The sequence below is a fragment of the Bison bison genome, unplaced genomic scaffold (genome assembly GCF_000754665.1).
Source record: "Bison bison bison isolate TAMUID 2011002044 unplaced genomic scaffold, Bison_UMD1.0 scf7180017864352, whole genome shotgun sequence".
Classification (NCBI taxonomy): Eukaryota; Metazoa; Chordata; class Mammalia; order Artiodactyla; family Bovidae; genus Bison; species Bison bison.
The window spans coordinates 3962671-3973926 of NW_011494924.1; the positions used below are offsets into that span (position 1 = coordinate 3962671).

Here is an 11256-nt window from a genome sequence, read left to right on the forward strand (position 1 = left end):
ATGATAACCATTTTCGCAGGAAGCACCATACGTAACCTCTTCATTTGCTGCTAATTTAGGTGTGCTCTCTGCGTGGTGTCCTAATTGCAGCTTTGTTATCTGTTCTCAGATGACTCCTTTAATCAGCCGGGCCTGCGATGTGCTTCTGGCTCACCTAGAGCGTCACGCACAATCTGGGGAGGCTTTTGACATCCAGAGGTAAGGGCACCGCATGGCTATATTATAAATGATGAGAAATCGTATTTTTGAACTGCTGCTTCTTGTAACTGTACATAATTGCTGAACAATTATCTTGGGACCAAGAAACTATGGAAATGCTCACAAGCTCCAAAAAGTGTGGGTAGACTAAGAAGAAGAAATGAGACCCATGGAAAATGTGAAGCAAATACAAATGAAGCCCCGGGGGCTGTGACTTGTGCAGGGAACCCCGAGAGGGCGTGCTTTGTGAGGGGACGTGCCCTCCAACCTCTGTAGCCCCAGTAGGGGGCAAGATATGTCTGGGCAGAAAGGACAGGGTCTGGAAGGACACAGTCCATGCAGTTTTAATTCAAGAAAAACTGTGGGCCCCCCTGCCCCCAGCCTGGAAGCCATGACTTAGTGGTGGAGGCTCAGTTTAAACGACTGATTGTCTGGCTTTTTGCCTAATTGACCTCTGCTAAATTATGGTTTATATCAGATTAAGAGTCAAATAGCAGATCAGCCAGAAGCCAACTTGCTCTCGTTATCAATGTTAATAAAATCATAACATAATCATCACCAGCATTTACATTCTACCATATTGTTTACAAAATTCTCTCCTCCACATTCTCTCTGGTCATGACATGCATGAGCTGGGTGAGGGTATGGCTTCACCCAACTCATTGAGTTGGTTACTCAGTTGCTCAGTTGGCCCAGCAGCCATAAAAGCAAAATTAATAACTCTTAAAACCTTTACATCGTCAATGTTTAGGATCAGATGAAATCACATTCAGCAGTCACGTTGTTTTTTTGCTATCACCGGGAAATATGTAATCAATTGTAGAGATGTTCTCAGTAAAAGAGGCCAAAATAAAACACGTCATCTGAAGATGTCATGTAGTCCTTAATGATAAGTGGTTATAGAATTTATGAAGAAGAGGAACTAAGTGTATACCTACGTCAAGCCACAAAAATAGACCCTTTCATTAGTAAAGGATATGAATTCCCAGCTGTTAGCCTTTTTAGAAGCAACTTAACTACCCCTACAAAGAAAACAAAAAAAGATTATTCTCTTAGAGCTTAAAATGGCCATTCGAGGGGCAGGTTTCCTAGAGCCTAAGAGGTTAATTTTTCTGGAGCTACTGCCAGACACTTTTCCTTCTGTTTGTTTCTAAAGTGCAATGTGTGTTTCCTGTAATAATATACATATGTTCATGAAACTGCTCCCAAAGTTTGTCTTATGTTTATTTGAGTGTAAAAGGGCCCTGGTTTTTTTATTTGTTGCTCCAATGAAAACTGTAAAACCATTAGGAGGAAGAGGGAGACAGAGTTAATAAAACTAAACAATCAGCTTGCTATTAATAATTTCATCAATCACAACTTGCTCTATCTACATCAATCCCTGGCCTTGGAAGGGCTCCGCACAACTTTGGAGTAAAGCACAGAGACTCTGGGTCAAGTGTTTTCCCTCCTTCACGGGGAGGAAAAAGGAAAGTGTATTTCTTGGTATTTGACTTTGTCGGGATGACCCCATCTTTGTCTAGATTGGCTCCCTGTTACGTATTTATGTCTCCCCTTGAATGGGCTTCCCAAGTGGCTCAGTGGATAAAGAATTTGTCTGCAGTGCAGAAACCACAGGAGACCCGGGTTTGATCCCTGGGTAGGGAAGATCCCCTGGAGAAGGGAATGGCTGCCCACTCCAGTATCCTTGCCTGGAGAATCCCCTGGACAGAGGAGCCTGGCGGGCTATAGTCCATGGGGTTGCAGAGTTGAACAGGACTGAAGTGACTGAACTCACACACACACTCCCCTTGAATTCTGCTGTCGTCCTCCCAGGATCTCACCCCAACGTAGTAGAGGGGAGGGTTCCTCTCCTACCACCCCACTCCAGGTCTGCTGGAGCCCCGCTTTGAGCAGGTAAATGGTGGAGTCGTGTACTCCGGGAGGAGGTGGATGGGGAGGCCAGTGGCCACCTCCTTCCTAAACACAAATGGTTCCCCCCCTGCAGGACCTACTGCTGCTACACCACAGATGTGGTGGCCAGTGTTGCCTTTGGCACCGAAGTGAACTCCCAGGAGGCTCCTGAGCACCCCTTCGTGGAGCACTGCAGGCGCTTCTTTGCATCCTCCATCCCCAAACCTCTCCTGGTTTTACTCTGTAAGTGCAGCTCCTGCCAACCGGGCTAAACTGGGCAAGTTGGGCAGACCCCGTGGTACCCCAGTGGCCTTGGGTAGCTTCGGGACTCCACCCCTGCCACCAGGAAAAGGACACTCGGGGCATCTCTCAGAGTCACCCTGTGGAGTCTGCCCTGCAGAGCCCTGGTCTCCCTGGAGATGCCCAGGCTCCTCGGCACCAGCCTGGGGCCACTTGCCCACACAGTCAGGCCTGGCTCAGCTCATCGGCCGCAGTGAGCACAGCCGCGGTGCACAGGGCTGAGGCCGGCTGCATTGCCTTTGCTAGTGCTTGTTTCCACCGCGTGAGGAAGGCATTCTCCTCCCCACTTCACAGATGAGAAAACTGAGGCTGGAAAGGCAGAGTCAAGATGGGAACCTAAAACCTTTCATTTTCTAGGACATATTCCTCCCCTCCAGCAAAGCCCTCTTTAGAACACTACTCTGCTTGAAGGCTAGCACATAGTGAACTGGAAACCATGTGATGGGTGACTAGCAGATTACCCAGTGGTGGGGAGACCAGTCCATTGATCTCATTTCTATTTTAGAGGTGACCAATTCTGGTGTCTTCTTGCTTTTATGGAAGCACTGCAGTGTTGTTACTATGGTTATTGAGTATTGCCATAATTCCAAACCATTCTGCTGGGCTGGTAAATTCTATTTCCTTCCTTGGTCAGTTTCATTCCCATTTCCAAGTCAATTTCTGTGGAAGCCCCTGTCACCTCCATGCTCTGCACTGACACTGTATAGCAATCGTCACTATGGCAGTCAAAGCACAGAGGGTCGCCCCTCACCCTCTATACCCCAGGGGAACTGGTTCCCCTTGCCATCAACCACAGGTCATCCTGTGCACTGCAGGGCACGTGGGTCCACTTCCCATGGTGGCTGCCCCTCCAAGCTCTCCCTCCCTGCTGTGTCATTTTGGTGCAGGCCCCTGCTCTCAAAGATGGGCAGAGCCTGCTGAGACATGCATGGATCAGAAGGGTCCTCTCCCCCAGCTCCCACGTGTGCCTGTGCACGGGAGACCCACCGTGAATGCTGAGAATCTGAACTGAGCCGCACTCCCCAGGGACAGGCTTGGCCCCGTGGTCCAGGCTATCATCCAGGAGGGAATAAGTGGCAGCTCTGGGGAACATGATCCAAAGGAAAAAACAAAAAATGCAAATGACCAGAAAGTTAAAAAAGGAGATCGGTTTCCACCGCTTGCTAAGACTTGAAATATGGCCTGCAATCTCTTCTTTCCTGATGAAATACAGAAATCTTGGACCCTCCTATCTAGGACTAGGGAAATTAACTTATAAACATGAGACTGGCTGCTTGAGGGCCAGATGGAAGTGGACCCTCAATTGAAGCCCCACTTCCATCGTATAGACGTTTATCGAGCGCTTACTTCGTGCAAGGAAGGGTGAGGAGTCCAGAGGGAGAACCCCGCTCTGAGCAGCGGCGATTCAGAGGGGGAAGACAGGCCTTCAAAAGACTAATTCAAGGCCGGGGCTTGCTTCCTGGCAACAGACATCTAATAGCCCTGGTTTATTCTCACCCTCTTTTCAATGCCACTTTTGTTTTTCTCTTTCAAGTATCATTTCCATCCATAATGGTCCCACTGGCCCGGATTTTGCCCAATAAGAACCGAGATGAACTGAATGGCTTTTTTAACAAACTCATTAGGAATGTGATTGCCTTGCGGGACCAGCAAGCAGCCGAAGAGGTAACGTATTTTAATAGGACACGGCGTCGGAATGGAATAGAAGCTAATTTGGCACCGCTGTCTGCTTTCTCTCCCTCCCCTCCCAGCCCCACACACTCATGCCATGCTGTCCTTCAGTGGCCTAGCACTTAGAGCTTGCCGGGGCAGCCAAGAGAGTGAAGGGGGGTGGTGGGGGGAGGCTGAGGAGGAACAAAAAAGGAGAGAGAGGTGAAAGCAGGCAGGAAGGACGGCGGGGAGCAGCAGCCCAGAGCGATCTGTCCACCCTCTGACCCAGGCGAGTAGAATTAAAGCTGCCCTCCCCTTAAGCTCACAGGCCGCCTTATTTCAAGCATCACCCCCAGCACAGGTTATGGCCACCCCAGAGAATTTTCTAGATAAAGCTGCCCACATGTGCTTTTCATCAGTATATTCTTTATATTGAAAAACAGCAAGATGGAGCTCTACAGCATGGCAGCATCGTTTTGAGAGGGGAGATCAGGCAGCTGTCACCAATCCCACAATCCCTCTCTGCACAGAGGGATGGAGGGTGTTACGGCAAAACGCATGGTTGAGGGCCCTCGCGTGCTTCACTGAGAACTAGAAATTTCTTTCCCCTTTGTGGATATGCCCTGCGCTTGGCACACAGTAGGAATCGAGTAAATATTTATTGATTGAACTTGGCTGAGAATAGAAATAGGAATGTTCAGTGTTAAGGAAAATAGTTTCAATATTGGATATGCTTGTGCATGTATAATACTATTCTTTATGGGCCTTACTCTAGTCAAGGAAACTGCTGAAAAGGAAAAAGCAGGGCTGAAACGTCTGTTCCTGAATTGGCTTGCATAAGATGTAGCTTTAAAAGTGTTTGCTGAGGCTTCCTGAGGTGCTCAGTGGTAAAGAATCCGCCAGCCAATGCAGGGGACGTGGGTTCGATCCCTGGTCCGGGAAGATTCCACATGCCATGGAGCAGCTCAGCCGGTGCACCACAACTATCAAGCCTGTGCTCCAGAGCCTGGGAGCTTCAATTACTGAGCCCAAGTGCCTCAACTACTGAAGCCCCTGTGCCCTAGAGCCTGTGCTCTGCAACAAGAGAAGGCACCTCAAAGGGATACCTGCCTATCCCTAGAGAGTAACCCCCTACTCTTGTAGCGAGCCCGCACTCACTATAACTAGAAAAAAGCCCACTCAGCAACAAAGACCCAGCACAACCAAAAATAGAAAGAAATAAAAGGGGCCTTCCCTGGTGGTCCATTGGTTAAGAATCTGCCTTCCAATGCAAGGGATGCAAGTTTGAACCCTGCTCGAGGAACTAAGATCCCACATTCCACCTGACAACCAAGCCACAACTAAGACCTGACACCGCCAAATAAACAAACATTTTAAAACATAAATAAAATTAATTTTTTAAGTGTTTTCTCAAAGACTGGGCAGGTCAGAGAGATTACCAAGGGAAGATGTGTGGTCCAGTGTCGCCGTGATGGCAGAAGATGAGATCAAGGCAGACGCAGTCAGTTAGTGGCCAGTCGCATGGAGTAGCCTCTACTTGCCCAGCTTCACATTCTGGACACTGTGCAGCAAAGGTGTCCTTGTCCAGAAGGTGGGGGAAGGTGCAGGCAAGCTTGCCCTTTGGCCCATACCTCTGGGAACCCAACCTGCCACCCTTCGAGGTATGAGAAGAATCAGTTCCTGATGTCCTTGGCCCAGCTCTGCCATCTGAAAGGACAGAACATTCTTATCCAGGTCCGTGCTCCTCCAGGTTGAGCCTGGGGAAGGAGCGATGAGCAAAGTCCCATTTTCAAACCTTAATACTACTGTGAAAGCCTTCCTTCATGTGCGTGAGGTTTGTCACACACCCCTCCTACCCCCAGCCTGAAACCCACTGGTGGAGGAATCAGGCTGAAAATTCTCAAACTGTTTGCACCAAATAGCTTGCTAAGAGGTGAAGGGTTATTAAAGATCCAATTACTAGGATTGCCTCAAGCTTTTCCTTTTTTAAACTCAAGAGCTATTTGTTTCAAACAACGAGTTGATCTGAGAAAAACCTCCCAACCATGAATCCAGGACTGCCCATGTCAAGACAGAGCTATATGGTTACTAAGAAAACTTGCTTTAAACCCATCTAAACTCCTTAGACATTCCATCAAGCAGATGTGTGTTTGCGCAGTGGAAAATGCAGCACAGATGTTAAAAGGTAAATATTTTTCTAAGCTCTCGCCAATGGGTGGATTAGACACCTACATCTATCAGGGTGCGTATTTTTCTTGGATATAACCATAAACCAGCACTGTTGCAGGCCTAAATGGGCAGTGTTCAAATAGCCTCTGTGATACAGCACAAATAAAAGGAACCCATCAACACTAATGCTCCTCTCCAGTGCACAGGCCCCAGAGAGCCGCCCTTTCCTCTGGCCTCTGGGGTTGGAGGTTAAGACAGATTTCTATAAGGCTCGGCGGCCCTGAAGCAGTCTGGCTGGGCCAGGATGAGAGGAAAGGATGCCAGCTGCAGCTCTGCCCTAGGGTAGATCCAATGAGGTGGATGTGGCTTCACCCTCCCTTCCACCATTGTCCTCATGTGACTCCAGCAAAGCCACAAGCAAGCCTCGGGGATCGCAACCATATAGCATCTGAGGAGTTTCAAATGGGCGGGTCAAGAGAGAGCCTGGGATGCTCTGGGGTCCCTGAATGGCATCTGGAAGCCGAGAGAGCTCACCTCCCACTCATGCCATCGTGCCTGGCCCTGGGACCAGGGTTAGAGTCTCAGATGTTGCCCAGGCAACAGGAAGGAAGCTGGGGAAAGTCAGCCCTTGTGGATGCTGTTTGGGAAGCAGATTGAGCAGGGCCAGGGTGGAAAGAGGGGGGCAAGGGCCATCCTCTCAGCCAATCCTATGCAAGCAGGCTGGCAGTATGTGGGGCTCTGCCTCCCTGAGTCTCAAGATTCTTGCATCCCGCAGGCTGAGCTGTAAGCCCCACTGGAATCTCCGCAGAAGACAACTTCCAACCAGTAGAGCCGCAAGGGTGTCATGACCCAAGGGTCTCATGATTTAAGGGGGTCACGACCCAAGGGTCTCATGATCTAAGGGTCTCATGATCCAAGATTCCTGCTCCAAAGCATGCAGTTACGAGTAAATCCAACACAGCCTTCCTCAAAATACACTTAGGACAAGGCAGGTTTATTAGTATTTGTGGAGTCGTTGATTGCAAACCTAACATGTACTTGGCCCAGTACAGGCATGGGGTGGGGTTGGGGGTGGGGCACAGGATCCTGCCCTGGAGATGCAAGCAACCCTGTGTGACCTGACAACCACCTTTGTTGTTGTTGTTGTTGTTTAGTCACTAAGTCGTATCTGACTCTTTGCGACCCCATGGACTGTAGCCCTCCAGGCTCCTTTGTTCATGGGATTTCCCAGGTGAGAATACTGGCGTGGGTTGCCATTTCCTTCTTCAAACAACCTCCTTAAAAGATGCTAATGTGTGTGACATAGATTACGGATTTGATAGAAGTCCAGAAGCCAAAGGACTGAGAAAATGATGCAACAAGTCAAGAACTTTGAAGTGATCATTTTTTTCTCTTGGTTCTAATACTTGCCCTTTTGGTGTTGAGTCCCATAGACTTCAGAACAGAGTAACCCATCAGTGATCCTTCATCACATCCAAGAGCTGTTCAAAGATGAGATGTGTCAGGAACACACTTTGTCAATGTTAAAGTAAAAGTCTCTCAGTTATGTCTGACTCTTGGAGATGCCATGGACTGAATTCTCCATGCCAGAATACTGGAGTGGGTAGCCATTCCCTTCTCCAGGGGATGTTACCAAGCCAGGGATTGAACCCAGGGATGGAACCCAGGTCTTCAGCATTGCAGGCAGATTCTTTACCAGCTGAGCTACCAGCAGTGTCAGCGCTAAAGTAATACATAAACACTCCATTGTTACACTTAGGGGTAGTGTAAATAGAGAGGATCTGCAAACTACTGATAAGGAAGGAGGGGGAAATGGTAAGAAAGCTCTAACTTAAGTGGGGCAGGAGATTAGTGAGGCTAGAAGGGATCCAACCTGATGAGGATGAGCAAAATGCAGGCTGGAGACTTGGAAGGCAGGCTTCTTCAGATGAGTTCCCTCCCAGCCCCCAGGTCCTGTGGGGGTGGGGGGGACTCCCTGCTGTGACAAAAAACTAGACACAGAAGTCCACCCTGGAGGGTGGGATGTGAACAATGGAGCACTTACTTTGATTCATATTTTAAATATTTATTTATTTGGCTGCTCCAGGGCAGGCGGGATCCTTAGTCGCGGCATGTAAACTCTTAGTCGCAGCATGTGGGCTCTACTTCGTTGACCAGGGATTGAACCCAGGCTTCCTGCACTGGGAGCCCAGAGTCTTAGCCCCTGGACCACCAGGGAAGCCCCTAATTTAATTCCATACAATGCTTGAATTGCTTTATTATCAGAAAACCCAACCAACCAACAATACAAACACGATAAAGGAAAATAATAAACACCTCCCTGGTTTTCCCAGCTCCTTCAGCTCACCATGTACAGCTGGGTGAGTGAGTGAGTGAAGCTGCTCAGTCATGTCCGACCCTTTGCAACTGCATGGACTGTAGCCTACCAGGTTCCTCCGTCCGTGGCATGTTCCAGGCAAGAATACTGGAGTGGGTTGCCATTTCCTTCTGCAGGAGATCTTCCCAACGCAGGGACTGAACCCAGGTCTCCCACATTGTAGGCAGACACTTTACTGTCTGAGCCACCAGGGAACTGCTGGCTAGGATGTTGCTAAACATTTTCTACACGTGGACACATGTAATCACAGACATTGTCCAGGTGCCATTCTTACAGACATGAGGTTCTGCTATACACACTGTTCAGCAACTTGCTCTCTCTACTTACCAAAGTGGCTTAACATCTTCCTGAATCAGCCCAGCAAGAACGGCCTCATGCTGTACCCGCAGTAACACAGCCCGCTGCTGGCTGCACTCGGTGCTGTAATGAGGGACGGTGGGAGGGTGGGGTCCTAGGCTCCCCCATCTCAGACAATCCCGCAAAGAAAATCCTCGTTCCTATTGACTCTTTGAAAGCGGCGTGTGCTCGTCTTCTTTTGTGCTATGAGAGCGCTCTCTTATGTGACTCTAAGGCCCAAATGTGCGTTTTCTTCTTTCCTCCTTTAGAGGAGGAGAGATTTCCTCCAAATGGTCCAGGATGTGCGCCATTCTGCTGCCACAGTGGGCATGGAGAACTTTGACATCGTCCATCAGGTCTTTTCTGCCACCAAATGCCCAGCAAACCCTCCCCGGCGACACTCACCCAGACCCCTGTCCAAGCCTTTGAGTGTGGATGAGGTGGTGGGCCAGGCCTTCATCTTCCTCATCGCCGGCTACGAGATTGTCACCAACACTCTCTCTTTCGCCACCTACCTCCTGGCCACCAACCCTGAGTGCCAAGAGAAGCTTCTGGAAGAGGTGGACTGTTTCAGCAAGGAACATGTAAGTACAGTCATCTATGTGGCTTTGTGTTCATCAAAGTGAAACTTATTTTTGATAACCATCTTGCTAAAATCACATTCTAAGTGTATAAGCATGCTGTGGCCCAACTTCTCCATCTTTCTGGGTTAACAAGTAAAATGGAGTACTCAGAACAACACGGAGGAAAAAGAAAAAAGAATTGTTACATGCCGTCACTGCCTGGGATGGTCCATGAACCAAGCCTGGCTCAGGGAAAATGCAGAACCCCAGGCAGTCAGAGGTCAAAGGTAAGGGAAAGGGAAGGAGACCTGGTTTCCCAACACTCTGTCTGCAGAGTCTCCATGCTCAGGAAGGTGGGAGTCAGCCAGAAAATGGAGCCAAGTGGAAGACAGAAGCAGGCCTAAGGATAGGCCAAGTCAACACAGGAATGGAGATGGGGAGAGTGCTAGGGAAGGGGTCTGGGGATGGAGCGACTGAAACAGGGCTGGATTCTAGATATTCCTTCTAGATGGGGCTCCTCATTGCTGGACCAGAAGCAAACTTTAGGGTGCAGAGCTCGGCTACTTCTTCACATCATTTTTTCCTGGAGGCTTATGTGTGCATTGCTTTAACTTATGAGCTGTTAAAGAAAGTCATTTAAAAAATCTGTGCTTTCAAAGGAAGACCACCATAATAGAATCCTTTCTAATACATTCTGATGATGTAAGGACTATTACATTCACAATGTTGGGAGGAGAGCTGTTCCATTATAGGAACTGTCAGAATTTTTTTTTCATATATTGAGCTGAAAACTGATTCCTAGGAAATTCCACTTCCTTTTCCACTGGGGAAAGTATTGGGTTGGCCAAAAAGTTTGGTTTTTTTTGATGCAAGGTTAGCTTTTCTTTTGAAAACTGTGTTAACTGTGTTACTAGTTGCCTCAACTTCTGGCTCACCAAGAGCTTGTGGTCAACTTAAAGTCCTGTGATGTTTTGACATCTGCCGAGCCAGGTTTCCCCAATCCATTGCTTGGACTATTGATTTTCTGAGCCTAGATGCAAGAGTTTATATTTATCCTTATTACTGCTCAAGTCAGTCAAAATAATTTTGAATCTTGATTCTGGCATCTGTCATATTATAATTCCTCCAGCTTTGTGTCATCTGGGACTTGCTCAGCATGTCTCCTATTTCATCCAAGTCATTGATTAAAGTGTTGAACAGGACAAGTCTTCCCTCCAGGTTGACATTGATCTATTAATCAATATTCTTTGGGCAGGGAGTCTCAACAAGTCATGAATTCAAATAATCCTACCACCTCCTCCCATCACCCATCTCATCCTATTTCATACGTAGTTGTGTTTTTGTTTTCAGTTGAGATGGGGATGGAGGAAGGAACAAAGATAGTTGGGGTACATTTCTGCAAGAGAAAAATGGGGAGCTGAAGGTATATTAGGATGCTGTTCAGTTCAATTCAGTCGCTGTCATGTCCGACTCTTTGCGACCCCATGAATCGCAGCACACCAGGCCTCCCTGTCCATCACCAACTCCCGGAGTTCACTCAGACTCATATCCATCGAGTCGGTGATGCCATCCAGCCATCTCATCCTCTGTCATCCCTTTTCCCTCCTGCTCCCAATCCCTCCCAGCACCAGAGTCTTTTCCAATGAGTCAACTCTTCGCATGAGGTGGCCAAAGTACTGGAGTTTCAGCTTTAGCATCATTCCTTCCAAAGAAATCCCAGGGCTGATCTCCTTCAGAATGGACTGGTTGGATCTCCTTGCAGTCCAAGGG

At 48.3% G+C, this 11256-nt stretch overlaps 1 protein-coding gene across 2 annotated transcripts in view; it reads left to right on the forward strand.

Moving 5' to 3' along the window:
• Positions 1-11256, forward strand: part of TBXAS1 (thromboxane A synthase 1 (platelet)) — a 173616-nt gene that overhangs the window by 107447 nt on the left and 54913 nt on the right. Inside the window, exons 6-10 of one of the 2 annotated variants that reach the window (XM_010854945.1) lie at positions 110-198; positions 2014-2094; positions 2186-2334; positions 3926-4056; positions 9193-9507. In XM_010854945.1, coding sequence (XP_010853247.1) covers positions 110-198; positions 2014-2094; positions 2186-2334; positions 3926-4056; positions 9193-9507 — 765 coding nt within the window. The remainder of the gene's footprint in view (positions 1-109; positions 199-2013; positions 2095-2185; positions 2335-3925; positions 4057-9192; positions 9508-11256) is intronic. The other variant, XM_010854946.1, reaches the window with a different exon arrangement.